Source organism: Equus asinus, chromosome 11, assembly GCF_041296235.1.
Source record: "Equus asinus isolate D_3611 breed Donkey chromosome 11, EquAss-T2T_v2, whole genome shotgun sequence".
In the NCBI taxonomy this organism is placed as follows: domain Eukaryota; kingdom Metazoa; phylum Chordata; class Mammalia; order Perissodactyla; family Equidae; genus Equus; species Equus asinus.
The window spans coordinates 3,799,670-3,819,807 of record NC_091800.1 but is presented as its reverse complement, the minus strand read 5'-3'; the positions used below and the strand labels follow the sequence as shown (position 1 = coordinate 3,819,807).

Here is a 20,138-nt window from a genome sequence, read left to right as displayed (position 1 = left end):
AGCCAAGACGTGGAACCAACCTACATGCCCAGAAACTGATGATTGGATAAAGAAGATATGGTATATATACACAATGGAATACTACTCAGCCATAAAAAAAGACAAAATTGGCCCATTCACAGCAACGTGGATGGACCTCGAGGGTACTATGTTAAGTGAAATAAGCCAGACAGAGAAAGACGAACTCTATATGACTCCACTCATAGGTGGAAGTTAACATATTGACAAGGAGATCTGATCGGTGGTTACCAGGGAAAAGGGGGGGTGGGGGGAGGGCACAAAGGGGGAAGAGGTGTACCCACAACATGACTAACAAAAATGTACAACTGAAATCTCACAAGGTTGTAATCTATCATAACATTAATAAAAACAATAAAAAATAAAATAAATAAAATTTACCATTTTAAGGTATACAATTCAGTGGTTTTTAGTATATTTACAAGGCTGTGTAACCATCACCACTAATTCCAGGATGTTTTCATCACCCCATAAAGAAACCTGGGGCCTTTTAGCAGTCACTCTCCATTCCTCCCTCTTCCCAGGCCATGGCACTAACCCACTTTCTATCTCTACGTATTTGCCAACTGTGGACATTTCATATAAAAAGAATCACCCAATATGTGACCTTTTGTGTCTGGCTTCTTTCACTTAGCATAATGTTTCCAAGGTTCATCATGTTGCAGCATGTATCCATACTTCATTCCTTTTTATGGCTGAATGATATTCCATAGTATGGATATACATTTTATCTATTCATTAATTAATGGACGCTTGAATTATTTCCACTTTCTGGATATTACGAATAATGCTGCTATGAACATTTGTGTACACGTTTTAGCATGGACATGTATTTTGATTCTATTGAGCACACACCTAGGAATGGAAGTACTATGTCATATGGAAATTCTATGTTTAACTTTTGGAGGACTGCTAAGACTGCTTTCCAAAGTGGCTGCACCGTATTACATCCCACCAGGAATGTATGAAGGTTTCAGTTTCTCCATGTCCTAGCCAACACTTCTTATTGTCCCTCTTTTTGAGTATAGTCATTCTAGTGCGTGTGAAATGCTATCTCATTATGGGTTTTTTTTCTTCTTCTCCCCAAACCCCCCTGGTACATAGTTATATATTCTACTTGTAGATCCCTCTGGGTGTGCTCACTATGGGTTTTTTTTCTTTTTTTTGAGGAAGATTAGCCTTGAGCTACCATCTGCTGCCAATCCTCCTCTTTTTGCTGAGGAAGACTGGCCCTGGGCTAACATCCATGCCCATCTTCCTCCATTTTATATGTGGGATGCCGACCACAGCATGGCTTGGTAAGTTGTGCCACGTCCACACCCGGGATCCGAACCAGCGAACCCCGGGACGCCAAAGTAGAACGTGAGCACTTAACCACTGCACCACCGGGCTGGCCCCGTGCTCATTATGGTTTTGATTTACATTTTCCTGATGACTTACGATGTTGGGCATCTTTTCATATGCTTATTAACCATTGTATATCTTTTTGCAGAAATGCCTATTCAGATGCTTTGCCCATTTAAAAAAACTGGGTTATCTGTCTTACCTGAATTATTAAGAATTCTCTAATATATTCTGGAATCTAAACCTTACCAGACATACGATTTGTAAATATTTTCTCCCATTCTGTGCACTAGCCTTTCATTTTCTTGAGTGTCTTTTAAAGCACAAACGCTTTTAATTTTGATGATGTACAATTTATCCATTTTTTTTTTCCTTTGGTTGCTGGTGCTGTTGGTGTCACATCTAAGAAACCACTGCCTAATCCAAGGTCAAGAAGATTTACACCTATGTTTTCTTTTAAGAGTTTGTGGTTTTAGCTCTTACAATTAGGTTTTTTGAATTTCTCATTACTTTTTAGAGATGAAAATTCACTACTATGAGGGCAGTGTCATTCAGATAGAAACGTTTATTCCAAAATACCTCCAAATGGTATTAAAAGTCATTGGTAGAAAATAACTGAAACATTTTAACTTAAAAGCTTTAGCTCAGATAAGGCTAACCAGTGGTTCTCAAACATTAGCATGCCTCAGAAACCTAAGGGCTTGTTAAAATATGGATTCCTACTCTGCCCCGCCAGTTTCTGATTCAGGAAGTCTTTGGGGGTGCCAGCGCCGCTCTCTCCATCCCTTAGAATGTGCATTTCTAACACGTTCCCAAGTATTGTTGATGCTGCTGGTCTGGGGACTACCCTTGAGGACTGCTGTGCTGAACAAGAACTTCCTGATTATGAGCCCTATTTTTTTTTTCTTTTTTGAGGAAGATTAGCCCTGAGCTAACTACTGCCAGTCCTCCTCTTTTTGCTGAGGAAGCCTGGCCCTGAGCTAACATCTGTGCCCATCTTCCTCTACTTTATATGTGGGACGCCTACCACAGCATGGCGTGCCAAGCAGTGCCATGTCTGCACCTGGGATCCAAACCAGTGAACCCCGGGCCGCGGAGAGGCTGAATGTGCGAACTTAACTGCTGCGCCACCGGGCCGGCCCCTATGAGCCCTATTTAAGTCAGTTTGGCTTACACTTAACGTCAGAAAAACAAGCACCTTTTAGAATTAGAGATCCTTTCTGCTGATTGCAACCAAAATGAAAACAGTTTATATCTTGGAGAGACTTTAGCTGAACAGACATCTAGTAAACACACTAACTTTAAAGACGTGGAGAGCCAGGCCAGGAAAGGTGAAGTGAAGTCCCCATTGCTAATAGCTATGAGTGGCAGCACAACTCAGGCCTTCTGGATTCTCCAGGCTATTTCAAAAGCAGTTTATACACATAATAAGCCTCTCATGTTGAAATTTTCTGAGGATGATGACACCTCAACATAAATTAAATGCCAACTATTGGTGGTGACCACGATTCAGTCTACATAGAAACTGATGTATAATGTACACCTGAAATTACACAATGTTGTAAACCAATATGACCTCAATAAAATTTTTAAAAATATACATATAAATTAAACGCCAGTAAAACGTTTTTCGAAATGATAAAGTTACTATTCTGGTACTCTTCTGCTGACTATGCTGGACAGTCTACATGCAAGATGCCTACTGTAGTTCCTCAAAAGCTCACAACCAAATTCCACCTGGGAAAAGAAAAAGTGGAATTCGAGGCCTAGAAAAAATCTTCGAAAAACAGTATTTCAAATCTTTGATTTTTTCCATCTCTGTGAGAGTATGTGCTTTACATACTCTGTTGTGTACTCTTACATGTCACTCATTAAACCCTTTATTAGACCATTTCAAAAGCTTTACGTAACACAAAAACTGAAGATGAACGATCCACGAGTCTACCGTGAAATTGAAGAGCTGGCGAAAGGGTCTAACCAGGTTTCCAACTCCCCGCGTAAGGTGTGACTACGATTGGGAGAGCATCCCACGTGGGGCAACAGTGCCCAGCCCCGGGAAGGGGAGCGACACAAACTGGCGGACGCTGGAAACCAACGTCTGAGAACGAGCGCCACGTCTCAGGAAGGGCAGGCGCGGCACCTGAGGCAGCCCTCGGCCGGGATGGAGAGAAGGAGAGGCAGGCCGGCAGGGTCCCTCCGGGGCGCCTCACTACCCACGCCCAGCCCTGCGGGCGGCGAGGGCGGAGACCGGCGAAGGGCGGCGGAGACATGGGGTAGGGCGGCGCAGAGGGAGGGCGGGCGGCCCGCGGCGGGGAGGGAGGACAGAGAGGGAGGACAGGGAGGGAGGACTAGGAGGGAGGGAAGACGGGGACGGAGGGCGGCCCAGGACGGGGAGGGAGGGCGGAGAGGGAAGACGGACAGGGAGGGCGGAGAGGCAGGGCGGGCGGCCCCCGGCGGAGAGAGGGCGGGCGGGCGGCCCGCCCCTCGGGACAGCCACCAGCCTCAGGCCCTGCACCTCGCCGCCCGCGCCAGCCCGAGGCGCCCCTCGTCCCGGGCCCTCCTCGTACCTCGCGGCGAGGGAACAGGGCGACGGTCCCGAGAATCCCCTCGGAGCCTCCGTAGGCCAGAGCGCGGCGCCCGGGTCGTTGCCACGCGCGGAAACCAAGGAAGCCGCTCCCACAGTCCTCCGCGTCAGGGGCGGGGCGCGGGCGGCGTCCCGGCGGGCGGCCACTAGGCGGCGTGGGAAGGAAGAGAACGAAGATCTTTTACATCCTGATGGAATCAGCCAGACCGCAGATTGCCAAAGGATGACGCCAGGTCCCCATAAAATACCTCCTGTAGCTCTCCGCTACGCTAATCTTGGGAGTCTTTGAGTGCCGTTTTCCGTGCATTCACCGACTCCCTTAGTCACCCGATAAGATCACTCTCCCAGGAGGTGCCTGTCTGGGCGGCCGCAGCGCCTCTCCCTCCCTCCCGTCTGCAGTCGCGTTCCCACAGGCCCTGGGCAGGGCTTTGTCAGAGCTCTTCATGTGTTGTCTGGTGAGGGCCTCAAAGGGCAGGGACTGAAACTCTGTCCCAGACGTCTAGAAGCAGCCTCGCAGTAAAGCTTAATACATGCAATATGAATGAGGAATTAAATTCATAATTAACATTATTAAAGTTTGTTTTAAATTTTAAAGATAAATGGGGAGCACGGGAAGTCTAAAGACACCAGTATTTAATGAGTTTAAAACATTAAGTACATGTTGGGATACAATTCTTATGAGTTGCTTGCTTTTGTTCTGGACTATTGTGGTTAATTTACTGTGTCAGCTGGACTAGTCCACGGTGCCTAGTTTTTTGTCAAACGTCAGTCTAGATATTGCTGTGAAGATTTTTTTTCAGGTGTTTTTTCAGCAGTCAAAACAGACTTTGGGTGGGGCCGGCCCGTGGCACAGTGGTTAAATTCCTGCGCTCCACTTTGTTGGCACAGGGTTTCTCTGGCTGGTTCCTGGGTGCTGAGAAGCACTGCTCATCAGGCCATGCTGTGGTGGCGTCCCACATGGTGGAGCTAGAGGGACTTACAAATGGAATGTGCAGCTATGTGCTGCGGGCGGGCTTTCGGGAGTAGAAGAAGAAAAAGATTGGCAACAGTTAGCTCAGGTGCCAATCTTTAAAAAACAAACAAAACAGCCTTTGGGTAAAGCAGGTTAGCCTCCGTAATATGGGTGTTCCTCATCGAATCAGTTGAAGGACTTAAAAGACTGATGTCCCCTGAGGAGGAGGGAATTCTGGCTCTAGACTGAACTGTAAATTCAGCTCTTCCCTGGGTCTCCAGTCTGTTGGCCTGCCCTGCAGATTTTGGATTTGCCAGCTCTCATCAATTGCATGAGCCAATTCATTACAATCAGTCTCTCTGTATAGATAGATAGAGAGATAGAGATATATACATATATATGAATCCTTTTGATTCTGTCTCTTTCGAGAACCCTGACTAATACAACAATTTTTTCAAAGGTGTTTGTCTAGGGAACAGCATTGGAAGATTGAGATCATCGTCCCCTTACAGTGCACAAGGCAGGTTGGCTGCTGTCCAGTATATTAATGATAATGTCTCCCTCTGGGGCAAATGCTGGGCACTTTGGCTTGAAGTCTGTTGTAAAAGATTGAGGTTCCCTAAGTTTAGGGTTCCTCAGCTGTGACACAAACATGTTGCATGTGCAGCATCCACCTGGGCTACCCCCGTGGGACTTGGGAGGCAAGGTGAACTGAAGGGAATGTGAAGCTCACTCTGCTTGCTGAACTGTGACTAGTCATGTGCTGCATAACGACATTTTGGTCAATGACGGACCGCATATATGACCGTGGTCCCATAAGGTTAGCACCATAAAGTCTAGGTGTATACTAGGCTATACCATTTAGGTTTGTGTAAGTACGCTCTATGATGTTCGCATAACAAGAAAATCACCTAACTGCATTTCTCTGAATGTATCCCTGTCGTTAATGATGCATGACTGTAATAAAAACCTTTGTCCCTGACGCAGGTACTTTCTGCCAGCGTTAACGACACCGTCAGCTTGTTAGCTCAGAGAGGGGGTAAGATGGTACGGAATTCTTGATAGTGTCTAGCTGCAGTGCCTAGCTCAAAGCAGATGTTCACTACATATTTGTTGAGTTAATTAGTGAACACTGCACAGTGCTTCTTTCAAGTCACTACACTTCAATATATAAGACAATTTTAATTATTTCTTTAGGTCTCCAGGCTATGCTCCCGCAATTTTTTTTGTGTGAGGGAAAATTGAAAACAAATTCAAGTTCCTTTAAACTTAGTTACTCATTAAGCATGATACAGTTATTTGCGTAGGGAGTGGTTAATCATCTCCTTCATTTTATTTTTCTAAATTTATTTTATTTTTTTAAAGATTGGCACCTGAGCTAACATCTGTTGCCAATCTTTTTTAAAATTTTTTTATTTTATTTTTTCTTCTTCTCCCCTAAGCTTTCCACTACCTAGTTGTATATTCTACTTGTAGGTCCTTCTGGTTGTATTACGTGGGATGCTGCCTCAGCATGGCCTGATGAGCGGTGCCATGTCCACGCCCAGGATCTGAACTGGCGAAACCCTGGGCTGCTGAAGCAGAACGCGTGAACTTAACCATTTGGCCACTGGGCCAGCTCCAATCGTCTCTTTCATTTTAAATATTGTAATGCAGCTGCTGTTTACTGAGCACACACCTATATTGCCAGACAAAATGTTAGGGCCACATAACTTGGATTACTAAAATATAAGTTCCACAGGGAACAGAGGTTTTTGTCTTTTTTGTTCTCGGCTATATCCCCAGTGCCTAAAAAAGTGCCTGAAAATAGTTGGTTCTCAATAATATTTATTGAGTAAATTGTCAGGGCTTGTAATTAATCACGTATAGAGGTGGGAGTGAATGAAAAGTAAGCAACAAGTATGAATCCCAAGTTTGGCATAAGCAGTGGAATAAAAGCTAGTGCCGTTTATTAATATGGAGAATACTAGAGGAGAAGCAGGTTTGAGAGAGAAAATAAATTTAGTTTTGAACATGTTGCGTTTCAGATGCCTGGGAAATACGGAAATAGAGATGTTGAGTAGACAATTGTATATAGTAAAGCTCGGAGAAGAGATTCCATCTGGAGATATACATTTCAGATTCGCTGGCTCCTAAAATCAGTGGACTTGAAGCCTGGGAGTGAATGAGATTGCTGTAGGAGAGGAGGGTGTCGAGGGACAAGAAAAGAGAGCTTAGAACTGAGCCTGAGAAAGCCAGTGGGCTTTGGGAAGGGTTGGCCCAGGATATGGCTGCTGACCACAATGACGTGTTCTGGGTGGTGTCCAAGGAAAACAGGGATGTGAGAAGAGGTGGCTTTAGACCTGACAGTTTCTGAGAGGGTCTGAGCACATAGGTCTAAAAGAATTCTGCTAGAGCGTGAAAGGGAGGCTCAGTGGCTCTGGTAAGAGGTACAATGTTCCCTTTATTCACACTCAACTGTTGATGGCAACTGCAGATCATCTGTAGTGGCCAGCAGCCAGGAAGAAGTAAGCAGCAGCCTTGTGGACGTTTATTTAGTGTAAGATGGTGGAGGATGGGCATGTTCAGTCTGGTTTTCTATGTTGAGTTCATGCTTTCATGGTTTCAGGGTCAGTGTTCTTAAAGGTCTTGGTTGTCTGTCATTCATCAATAATTCTATTTAGCCTGCTACATTTCCCTCCAACCATTGCACCTCTCTCCATCCCCCTACCACCTGGAGGGTCTAGGCAGCCATCTCCTCTTGTCTGACTGGTTACCATAACTTCCTAACTTTTCTCACTGCTTCCTTTTTACTCTTCCTTCTTGTTCTCATCCGGTCTGTTCTCCACACTCTAGCCAAAGTAATCATCCTTAAGTGAAAAGCTGATCACATTATTCTCTGCTCAAAACCTTTTGACGCCCCCTCTCCCTACTCTGCCTGGACCTCTGGACAAGGTCTAAACTCCATAATGTGGCTTTTAAGGCCCTTCACAGTCTCAGTACTCAGGATTCTTTGTTGCAGCCAAGAAAAACCAGTTCTTGCTAACTTAAGGAGAAAAGGAATTTTTTGAAAGATATCAAGTAACTCATTGAGTTATCAGAGAAGCTAAAGAACAAGGCTTGGAAAAACAACAGAAGCTCAGGGAGGTGAGGCACAGCCGAAATTGTACCACAGGAACTGTCTGCCTGAGTTATGGAGACCAACCCTCCCGGTTTGGTCAGGCCTGAGGGATTTCCCAGGATGTGAGATTTTCTGTTGTAAAACCAGGAAAATCCTGGGCAAACCAGGACAAATGGGTCACCCTACTTAGTCTACTGCTGTAGGTACCTGCCATCTTGATACCTCCCATCTTGCCATTGGAAACGTTGTCATACAGCTGTACTCTGTTGCTTCTGGCACTTTCTGCCTTACCACTAGACCCTAGGTACCACCATGGGCAGCATGAACCACTTCTAACCATCCTACCCTTCATCTCCCTCTCTCTTCCTGAGTCACAGTCCCAGAAAGGAACATGAGCTGGCTGTATTTAGGTCAAATGCCATGTCCTGGCTTCCAGGGAGCTCAGAGAAAGGGTATCTGTTCCCCTTAAGCTTCTTCCCACCTATTTTGAGATTCTCCTCAAGCACAAAAGGTATTCGGATGTTGAATAGCCAAAAATGACAGATGTCCATGACACCTCCCATCCTTTTACCCTCCTCTTGCACATTATGCCCCAGCCATACTTAACTTCTTTCAAGTCACTGGAAGGTATCATGATCTCTCTCACCTCTAGGCCTTCACACATGCTATTCTCTTTCCCTAAAATGATCTTTCCTACAGTCCGCTTAGCCTAGCCACCCCTTTCTCCAGCAGGCCTTCCCTAATTCTGGTGTATTAATCTGCTAGGGCTGCCATAACAAAATACCGGACTGAGGGGCTTCAACAACAGAAATTAATTTCCTCACTGTTCTGGGAGCTAGAATTCCCAGATCAAGGTGTCAGCAGGTTTGGTTTCTTCTGAGGCCTCTCTCCTTGCCTTGCAGGTGGTCCCTCTCATGCTGCCTCTTCACATGATGGTCTCTCTGTGCAGCTACCCCTTGTGTCTCTCGTGTGTCTTAATCTTCTCTTCTTACAAGGTCACCAGTTAAACTGGATTAAGACCCATCCTAAGGGTCTCATTTTAACTTAATCACCTCTTTAAGGGCCCTATCTCTGGGTGGCCTGGTGGCTCAGCGGTTAAGTGCGCACATTCTGCTATGGTGGCCTGGGGTTTGCTGGTTCAGATCCCGGGTGCAGACATGGCACCACTTGGCACATCATGCTGTGGTGGGTGTGCCACATATAAAGTAGAGGAAAATGGGCATGGATGTTAGCTCAGGGCCAGTCTTCCTCGGTGAAAAGAGGAGGATTGGCAGCAGATGTTAGCTCAGGGCTAATCTTTTCAAAAAAAATAAAATAAAATAAAAATTTTAAAAAATAATAAAAAATAAAATAAAATAAATAAAGGCTCTATCTCCAAATATAGTCACATTCTGAGGTTCTATATGTTATGGCTTCAACATATGAATTTGGGGGGACATGATTCAGGCCATAACACCTGGTTTGTGTTAAGTCCTGTATGCCTATAGCATGTTGACCTTCTGCTATCAGAGCATGTAACACAGTTTTATAATTGCTATTTATTCATAGAAGTTTACCCAAGTCAACCACATGTTACTGCTCACCACTGGATTACCACCCTGGCGCGGCAAAACTTTGTTGATCTAACAAGTAATTTATTAGGCACTATGAAAACCTTTCACCTGTTCTGCCCAGACAAATACCATGAAATGCCGTGATTGCCTGTTAAATATTTAAAATTATCGTGACATTTTTTTACCCTAAAAGTTAAAAGCAAATTAGCCTGAAAATGCAGAATGAAATTTTTTTTTCTCCTTTTTCAAACAACTGAGACCAGTTCTTTCCTGGGGCTAATAACATGACCAGTAAAACTTACAATACATTTTATACTTATTGGGAGGATAATCACCACTTGGTGTTCTGAAAATATGATCACTGGGGCTGGCATAGTGGCGCAGTGGTTAAGTTCGCACGTTCTGCTTCAACGGCCTGGGGTTCACTGGTTCGGATCCCGTGTGTGGATGTGGCACCACTTGGCAAGCCATGCTGTGGTAGGCGTACCATATATAAAGTAGAGGAAGATGGGCACGGATATTGTTACCGAACCTGAAGTGAGTTTGCTCACCCGTTGCTCAGCAAGCCAATCTCTGACACTGGGTGTGGTGGAAGAAGGTAGGAATTTTATTTTTGCACAGTGCTGAGCAAGGAGAGAGGGCAGCTAACACTCAAATCCCAAACTCCCTGAAAAGCTAAAAGGAAGGGTTTTTATTTGGGGTTTTAGGTAGGGGAAGGGGAGCATATGGCCTTGCTGGTCGGAGCTTTCCCACCAGCCTGTCTTTGGCCTTGAGACACTTGCAGAGAGGAGGGAGCCCGTGACCTTGGTGGTCAGCAGCTTTCCCACCAGCCCGGATCTCTTTGCGGGAGGAGATAGTCCAGGTGCTTGTCCTTGGCGGTGTTTGTCTCCATGGAGGACAGTGGATTCCGGAGCCAGGAAGCCAGAGAGTAAGCAGAGAATGAGTGTTTTGGTTTTAACCCCATATATGCTGGGTTTAATGTGGGGAAACTGATATCAGGGTCGATATCAATATTAGCTCAGGGCCAGTCTTCCTCAGCAAAAAGGGGAGGATTGGCAGCAGGTGTTAGCTCAGGGCTAATCTTCCTCAAAAAAAAATAAATAAATTAAAATTAAAAAAAATGAAAATATGATCACTGAAGTTCCAGACCCCTTTTTCTTTTACTGTTTACGTGACAAAGCAGAAAAAGATACTCCTACCTGGGTGTTTTATCAGGGTTTCTCTTCGTGTTGAAATGTGCAAAAACTAGGCTTAATTTTGCATATTCTACATCAAATGTTCTGTCCTCTCTTCCTTCAGAGCCATCTAAGTGAGATTCATATTTCTTAATGTGAAAAACACTGTTTTCCAACTGGCACCAATCAAGCCCAGAGAAATCCTCTTCATGGCCCTCGGGCAGGATCTTTAGATCCTAAATTGTGGACAGAGTACCCACAGTGTAACCAAAGTATCACAATTTGTGCTCAGGCTTGCAAGATTTCTTACTTGCAAGTTACAAAATAACTTTAGCTTGCCAATAATTTCAATCTGCTCTAAAATAAATGGACATTGGACTGTAAATTACCCCAGTGAAACGTCCTATGTCCATTTACACCACAAAACCCACAGGCATTAACAAGTTGAAATTAATGTGTAACATACGAGGAGGCTGGAGGGGTTTTAAGTTGTACCCACACTATCACATGCCCCAATGGTAGCATGTGAAATAAAGAAGGCAGAGTTTAAGGAATTCTAATTTATAACTAGGAAGTACTTACTAAAGTCCAGCCTCTAATCTAACAGTGTATTGCTTGCCAGAGAGGAATTAGTCAAGGTAGATAATGACTAAGCATTATCATAACTTTTGAAGGATGAAAAAGGCAAGCTCTTGACCTTCTAGTGATAAAGTAACCCAGCTCAAAGGTACACACAAAAATAAAATCAATGACATTGGCTACAAAACCACTCAAGTATGCTAGTCATTCAGTCAGTACAAGACACTCAGTTAGGGGCCAGCCTGGTGGCATAGTAGTTAAGTTCACGTACTCTGCTGTGGCAGCCTAGGGTTCATGGGTTTGGATCCTGGGCACGGACCTACACAGCACTCATCAAACCACACATTTTGCATCCCACATGCAAAATGGAGGAAGATCGGCACAGATGTTAGCTCAGGGCCAAACTTCCTCACCGAAAAAAAAAAAAAAGACAGTTGCTTTTGCCTCTTCTTTCTCTTTTGAATCCATTTTCTTGTCCTGGATCATTCTTTCCACTTTAGTTCTAAAATGCCGTAATCATGCTCTTAACCTTGGTAGCTCCTAACTTTTGGTACTCCTACCAAAAACTCTTAATGTATACAACAAAGAAGAGCCTAACTATTGATTTGTGTAAACGTCTACAATTGTTCACATATTTATCATAACTCTTCAATTTTCCATCCCCAAATGATAGTTTTTCAGTTGAAAAAAAGCCTCAGTTAACTGGAGATTTCAGACAATTGTGTTATGTTTACCACTTTCTAGGTATAAGCAAAACTTCAGTTTCTATTCCTATCAGTTTTGCCATGATTTTGTTTGTGAGGGATTGCAGACTTCAATAAAATTTTTGGACTTGCACATTCTTTCTATCCAACCCATAAAGTTTGCCAGACTGAGTGAAAACTACATTTAATAATTCAAGTTCACTTATATTGAGAATAATTAGCAATAACAACATTAGTGATTAATAATTATTACATAATAATAGATAAGAATATAATTATATATAATTACATAACCACATAGAATAGTTACATAATTATAATATTAATGATTAATATCATATACTTCTTGTGCATAGCAACCAATTTAATAATTAAAGCACATTTATGCTTAGTCTAAATTACACTTAATAATTCAACTTTTTCTCTCCAAGTTCATCTCCATCTTACGAGAAAGTTTACAAATCAAGGAACCTTTGGCTTTCAGCATAAAATTGTGCCGTCTTCCTCTCACTGGGTTAAGAAAACAGAAGCTAAAGATGGCAGTAAACAAAGACTATGACTTCCTCCCACAAGCAAAAATGCTATTTTTAAGCTTAATTTGGATAGGCGCTATCAAGAAAAGGTAGCGATAATTCAATATTTTTTTCAGCCTATGGCCTGATTTCTGCAAAGTTTCATGGACTGCTGTACTTCTCAAATATGCCTGGGGATTTGTGGCATTATGCCAGAGGTATGAAAGAAAGTGATGAATTTTTCTGAAACATCAGTTTTACTCAAATGTGTTTTGGGAGAAAAATTTAGGTAATTTAAATTGGTAAAGAATTTCAAATATTACTTTATATTAACACAAATATGGATGTACTTTAGAGTAGAATGTAAATTATTATAGATTCTTAAGAAAGCACTCTAAACTGCAATGAAATATTAAGTTTGGGAGAGGTGTCTCCTGTGCCCTGAGGAGGGAAGCGTGTTCATTCTCCTCTGCCACTGGAGTTCCTTGCTGGGAGAAACTGAGAAGCATTGGCCATGGAAAGCTTACCTTCCAAGAGTCAGAGACTCTGGCTTCTACCTCGAGCATTGCCACTGAATTGTTGTGTCACTTTGGACAAGTCCCTGCCTTCTCTAGGACTGTGTCTTGTCACAGTAAGGGTTGGCCTTGGCCTCTGGCAGCTCTAGCTGCTTCTGAGGCTTTTATCCCTCCTGACTTCTCCTCACTTGTCAGAGGGAGTACTCCACCCCAGCACTCCATTGCTTGCTCATTTGACTGTTGCCCACAATGAAAGGAATTTTAACTATTGTTAAGGGGAATTTCCTTAGTATTAATGTATATTTTAGTTCATATTCAAAAGTTACGATTCCCTTTTCCACAAATCTCTCACCTTTAAAAATCAGTAGAATGCCCACATTTAAGGTAATAAATCTGCATTCAAGCGTGAAAGGAGATTGCCGATTAAAACACGAGAGCGGGGCAGAGGAGAAAAACGAAAAGTGGAAAAATACTGAAAAATGTTCAAACAACTTTTATGGATGGAAACTAGTAAAAGGCGGCCTGTAGTCCTCTAATTGCTGCCCATGTCATCCTCCTGTGCTTGGAGCAAAGCAGGGACCTTGTGAAAGGGTTTCTTCAAAAAGCAGCACGCTCTGGCCCTTTCATGAACCTCACACGCTGTGCTGCTGTTGCGGCTGTGGCCTTCATGCCGCACCGAAGCTGATTTCTGAAAAGGGCAGTTTATGCAATATATGTGCAAAGTAAATTTCCATCACTTTGCCTTTCTTTTTTCTTCTTTCCGAAGAGCATTCTTATAAAAAGTCTTATTCCCCAATATAACATGTCAATTTTTTCTACTTGCTCGAATCGGTAGTTAATTCAGTTTCATAATAATAGATGTGAATTTAGCTTTTCAACTTGAAAATAGGATCAGTGAAGGCTGAAATGTGGTTTGAAAAAACCCCAATAACTCTTATCCAATCCAAAGTAAACTCCCAGCTGTTCATCATCCAAAAATCACCAAAAAGCAAGAATGCTCAAATAACCAAAACTTTTTTAGAATATTGTACAAAGATATTTGATGACACAAAACAGTGCAGTTAAGTGTGTTGTACTGTTTGCATTAAATATTTTTATTGATCTGCATCAGCTATATACGGTGTCTAACATAGCATGTTCATTCATTCATTCATTCATTCATAGGAGTTTCAGAAATGGATAAGCCAGAAAAAAGGCATTCCTGGCAGAGGGAAGAACATATAATAAACTGCACTGTCTAATATGGTAACCATTAGCCACAGCTGACTATTTAAAATGAAACAAATGAATTTAAATTAAATTCAGTTCCCTAGTCTCATTAGCCACATTCCAAGTGCTCAATAGCCACACGTGGCTAGTGACTACTGCATTGGAACATACACATGTACAACGTTTCCATCATCACAGGACATTCTGTTGGACAATGCTAGGAGGATAGACAGGATATTAAAGTCACCTGACTGCACCATTTAAAAGCAATTTTGAATAAGCTATGTTTGTTTGTAAGCCGCAAAGCATGGTCCAAAGAATCATTAGTGAGCTGATAGTATTTTTTAAAGATGTGTGAGATAAATTCTTCTAAATGTCTATGAAAATACAATACAGAATGTTGGGAAATGAATTAGTGTTATCTTTATGTGTGCTCTTCAAAATTCTCCTTAGGAAGAACTAGGGTCACTTCACTGAAACATTGCTAGTCTTCCCATTCATTTGGTTCATAATTGGGTGAGTATGTTTAATGCTATGGGAAAGTGGGACTGGTTTGGGAAGATGATAGCTTTTTGTCTTTTTTGAGGTGGTTTGTATATAAATTGTTGAACTGTGCTAAAAGGCAAGGAGAATCGTTCTTTTTCATTGCAAATATGTCTCTACCCAGTAATGACTTTGAAAGGGGCATCTAAGTACTTTCTCTAAAACCCCAGTAAAGAAAATCAAGGGTTACTTGAGGTAAAGATCTTCATTGTCCTATTTGTTGAAGTAAGACTACATGCTTGTTGATTTAGACTCTCATCTTCTATCTTTGCAGGTTTTTTAAATCAAGGATCTCCATCACCCATTCTCTTGCTCATCCTCCTATTACCTTGTTACTGAACCAGGTTCATTTTGTCCACTGCACGATATGCCAATCACCGAGATGACGAGTTTGCAGCAGAGAGAGGGTTTATTCTCGACTCAGCCAAGTGAGGAGACAGGAGAACAAATCTCAAATCCGCCTCCCTGAATGCAGATATGGGATATTTGTGGGACAAGGGGGCAGGCTGGGAATAGATGATTGGAGGTGAGGAGAAGTGAGGTAACGGATGATCTGTGCAAGCTTAGTCAAACCTCACATCTCTTCATAGGACACATGTTCACAAAATGGTGACATTACCATGATCTGAGGGTAGAGTTTCCAACCCCCTGACATCAGAAGGTCACCTATTGGTCATTCAAGCAGGCACTGTTGATGAGCTAGTTGTCTTAATCGGCCTGAATTGGACAAGGAGTTGCTTTCAGTTCCTGGAAAACTTAAGCACCTGTTACCATGGTGACCAAGCATCCGATGTTATCTATAGGGTGGGCTTCAGTAATGGGTTATCTAACTACTTTTTCAAACAGACAACTGAGTACAGTTAAAGCAAGTTGTGCCCTGGTTTCTACCTCCAGAATCCTGAGTCTAGACAAAGATGAAGCCCATGAATGACATCTTCTGTGAGTGAATTCAGAAACTATTTGGAAAGGAGCCACTGTAATTATAATAGTCATGAAATCTTAAGTTTCTGACAAGAGGCTACCATCTTTCTGGACATAGTTATATTCAACCACATAAATTTCCCTAGACAATATGATACTTATCACAGCCTCTGTTACATATGGTTGTATAGGTTGTGTCCTGCACAAAGGGGACACACCTAAGGAGATATTCCTCACATTACAGATATCATAGATTTGGTACTTATAACAATAATCAAAACAACTTTCCAGAAGATGGCAGTAAAATATCTTGTCCTAAAAATTCAATATAGCATGACAATCTTCTTCAGATGAGACTACAGTGTCTTGAAGAAGAGCATTTTTCTTATTTACACAAAGGCATGAAATGGCTTCTCACTTGCTCTAGGTAGTCTTTAAAATCAAAGCACTTATATTAGTGAAAGTGAATCAGTGAAGTTTAATAGGTAAAAAAAAGGAAAAAGAATTGTCAAGGATATGGATTAAAATTCTATCTTCATATGCTGACTCTGTTAAAATAATAATATCAATATATTATATGTGTTATGTAGCATAAATAATATAGTATAATGCAAGCTTCCCTAGGCCTCATGGGACCATGGGTACAAATGTGATTAATATAAATAGAGAGGAATACTTCAGTTTTGAGATACACCTTTCTATATCCCCCAAAATCTCCCCAATACATACAAACTATCTTCCGTCTTTGGTTCCCCCTAAAGAAACTATCAAAACTACTGTGATGTTAAGGAGGAAAGAATTGTACAGAAAAACAGTTCTTGGTTCGCTTGATGACATGTTTAAATCATTTTGTCTCCCTTCAGGACGATAGTCTCTCCGGCTGGGCGACTCTGTGAGTGATAGTGCATTCAGCACACTGTTTTGTGGAGCAGTTTTATTATGCTAACATTTCTCTTGTTTCACTCACTTCAGAAATTGTCATCTTACTTCCCTTTTTCTTTCCTCTCTCTCTCCCTCCCTTTCCTTTCTTTAGCAGAATAAACATAGGCAGGGAACGGATGACGAGAAAACATTTTGTGAAGTGCTGTATTAACGTACGGTGTTACTCGTGATATTTTAAAGAACGTGAAGAAGGGGAATGGAGGCTGAGGGCTGTGACCAGGGTGTTCAGACGGGCAGGAGGAGCTGTAGGGAGCGATGTGTGCACTGCTCTGTGAAACAGTTTGCTAGGAGCCGGCAGTGCCTGTGGACGCTCCTGGAGACTGTTCCTGAGGTTTAAACTACAAAACTGAAATTCAATTACAAATCTTTTGAGAACATTCTTTAAGCTTAGGATAAATATAAAATTCAGGGCATTTTAACTGAAAAGAAATTTCTGATCGGAGGTTTACTGGCCAACTGGCTGTCATGAGAACGTGGATTTTGTTTCTCTGGACACAGATGCAGCCCACGTCGGGAGGCAGAGCTGTTGGAGCCATCGGACTTGAGAGTGAGAGGACGCCCAGGCCGGGGCTCCCACAGCGAGTGGCTCTCCTTCAGTGTACCCGACATGTGCTGTACAGAGTGTTTATAGAACATGAAACAGTTAATTTCCATAAATGAATTCTGTAGTTTACAGAAAATGCTTATTGTGGGGCCTGCCCTGTGGTGCAGTGGTTAAGCGCGCACGGTCCACTTCAGCAGCCTGGCTTCGCTAGTTCGGATCCCGGGTGCGGACATGGCACCGCTTGGCACACGATGCTGTGGTGGGCATCCCACATATGGGGTAGAGGAGGATGGGTGCAGATGTTGGCTCAGGGCCCGTCTTCCTCAGCAGAAGGAGGAAGGATTGGCAGCAGATGTTAGCTCAGGGCTAATCTTCCTCAAAAAAAAAAAAAAAAGAAAAAGAAAAAGCGCTGAAAAGAAAATGCTTATTGTTATGAAAAACATCCATTTTTACAAACTTTGAGATTTCTTTTACAATAACATACCCTACATCTAAATTTTATCCAATGTAAATAATTTTTCTAATCATTTTTATATGCTGTGGTACATTAAAGTGGTATAATGTTTTGCTGATATGACTTACTTTTTGTCCCTAGGACTTTGAAGCTGGCTATACGATTTCTAAACAACTTATTCAGAAGCAACTCCTTCCTCCACATTTGAGTAGGGCTCTGAAAGACAAGTTACTGTTCACTATTTTGAATTTGATTTCTTCTCAGCTTGCGTTGGAATACAACTTTCTTTGCTCTTTTTCTGTCTTCCATCTTTCTGTTCTATATTCTACTCAGGTTTGTTGATTTGTTTTTGTATTCTGTGGGGGGGTGGGGGTACAAACGAATCTAACACTTTCAGTTGAAGCTGGAATCCATGTGCTATATTCCACTGCATATCAAACTGAAAAAACAAACAAAAGAAAACGGGAAGAAGGATGTGCTTTTTCCCTCGCTTTTGGAGATAAACAGAAGAAAGCTTTCAGAAGCATCGTTAAAGACCTATTATGTGCTTAGTAAGGAAAAATGAGGCATAGACCTTAAACTTCAGAAGTTGACTATATAGTTGAAGACTAAACATTAAGCATTTCTTAACATAGTGACTCGTACAATAAAAAACTGAGTGAATGATAATGGAATGTACCAAGTAGTGCTTACAGTAAGCTCGGGAGCTCGGAGAAAAGAGTGGTCCTCCATCACGGGGTGAAGTAGTCATAGCTTCCAAGAGGAAGTAGGGCTTGGCTATTGAAAAGACGAGGACAATTTTGGATCATTTGTGGTGAACAAAGCAAAGGATTTAGGGTTTTATTATAAATCCGTATAATTATTTGAACATTCAAAACTTCGCTTCTAGGAGAGGCCTTTCCTAACCGTTGATTTAAAAAAGCATCTCCCTCACCCACATTCATTCTTAATTTCCTTAACCTGCTTTATTTCCTACATAGCACTTATCATGACCTCAATTTTTATTTCCTTATATATTATGCCATTTATTTTTTGTCTACTTTTTATTTTCTGTGTCTTTTACTAGAATATAAATTCTATGAGACCGGAGGTCTTTATCTGTCTTGTTCATCACTCTGCCCCAGCGTCTAAAACTGAATTATCAGATACGATGGCAACTAGCTACCTGTGGCTATTTAATGTAAATTAGAATTAATTAAAATAAAATAAAATAAAAATTGAGATCCTCAGCCATGTTAGCCATATTTCAAGTATCAGTGGCTATGGGTGACTAGTGGCTACCATATCGGAAAGCACAGATATAGAACATTTCCGGGGCCGGCCCAGTGGCGCAGTGGTTAAGGGCACAGATTCCGCTTCTTGGTGGCCTGGGGTTCACTGGTTCGGATCCCGGGTGCGGACATGGCACTGCTTGGCAAGCCAGGCTGTGGTAGGCGTCTCATATGTAAAGTAGAGGAAGATGGGCTTGCATGTTAGCTCAGGGCCAGTCTTCCTCAGCAAAAAGAGGAGGATTGGTAGCAGTTAGCTCAGGGCTAATCTTTCTCAAAAAAAAAAAAAAAGAATCAGAACCTTCCCACCACCGCAGAAAGTTCTGTTGGACAGTGCTGATTCAGAATATTGATTGGTACATAAGAAATGCCCAATAAATATTTAATGAATGAGGTTAAGCAAATGAAAGTTGCTGAACTTGCCTATTTGAACGTCCTGTTTTCTCACATCTAAGATGAGGAAAACAACGATTAAAAGATTGTGAGGATCATGGGGCTGGCCCCCTGGCATAGTGGTTAAGTTCAGTGCACTCCACTTAGGCAGCTGGGGTTTGTGGGCAGTGACCCACATATAAAGTGGAGGAAGATTAGCACAGATGTTAGCTCAGGGCTAATCTTTCTTGGCAAAAAAACCCCACAAAAAAACAACAAGATTGTGAGGATCAAATGGGCTAATGAAGTGAAATAATTTCATATACTAGAAGAATGACACTAATATGAATTATTATTATTGTAATTCAAGCTTCCCTAGGCCTCCAGGAGCCATGGGTACAAGTGTGATTACGTAAATAGGGAGAACTCAAAGTTCACTGGCTCTTGTCCTTACCTACATAATACACATGGATCCTGTCATGAGGGCCCTCTTTATGTCTGCCCCTTGAGGGCAGGAGAGCCCTTTGCTGGCCACTCCTGCCAGCAACTAGCTTGACAACATTGATAACTGTGCCATGGACCTGTCTCCAGAAGTATTCAGATTCACAATTAAAAGAAATAAATCTGGGGCTGGCCCCGTGGCCTAGTGGTTAAATTCAATGCACTCTGCTTTGGTGGCCGAGGTTCGGTTCCTGGGTGCTGACCTACACCACTTGTCAGTGGCTGTGCTGTGGTGGCGTTCTACATACAAAACAGAGGAAGACTGGCATGGCTGTTAGCTCAGGGCAAATCTTCCTCAGCAGGAAAAAAAAAATCATATTCTCATAGAGGATTTCTATTCAATCTAAA

At 42.3% G+C, this 20,138-nt stretch overlaps 2 protein-coding genes across 10 annotated transcripts in view; one reads left to right on the top strand and one right to left on the bottom strand.

Moving 5' to 3' along the window:
• The window catches only part of IFT88 (intraflagellar transport 88), a 135,221-nt gene extending 130,878 nt beyond the window's left edge, over positions 1-4,343 (bottom strand). For 3 of the 9 annotated variants that reach the window (XR_006532511.2, XM_014837166.3, XM_070520368.1), the window contains exon 1: positions 3,930-4,343. The gene's annotated coding sequence lies outside the window, so the exon portion shown is untranslated. The remainder of the gene's footprint in view (positions 1-3,929) is intronic. The other 6 variants (XR_011506822.1, XM_070520363.1, XM_070520364.1 and 3 more) reach the window with 4 other exon arrangements.
• Positions 3,422-20,138, top strand: part of CRYL1 (crystallin lambda 1) — a 141,995-nt gene continuing 125,278 nt past the window's right edge. Inside the window, exon 1 of the mRNA XM_070520370.1 lies at positions 3,422-3,635. Coding sequence (XP_070376471.1) covers positions 3,631-3,635 — 5 coding nt within the window. The 5' untranslated portion in view covers positions 3,422-3,630. The remainder of the gene's footprint in view (positions 3,636-20,138) is intronic.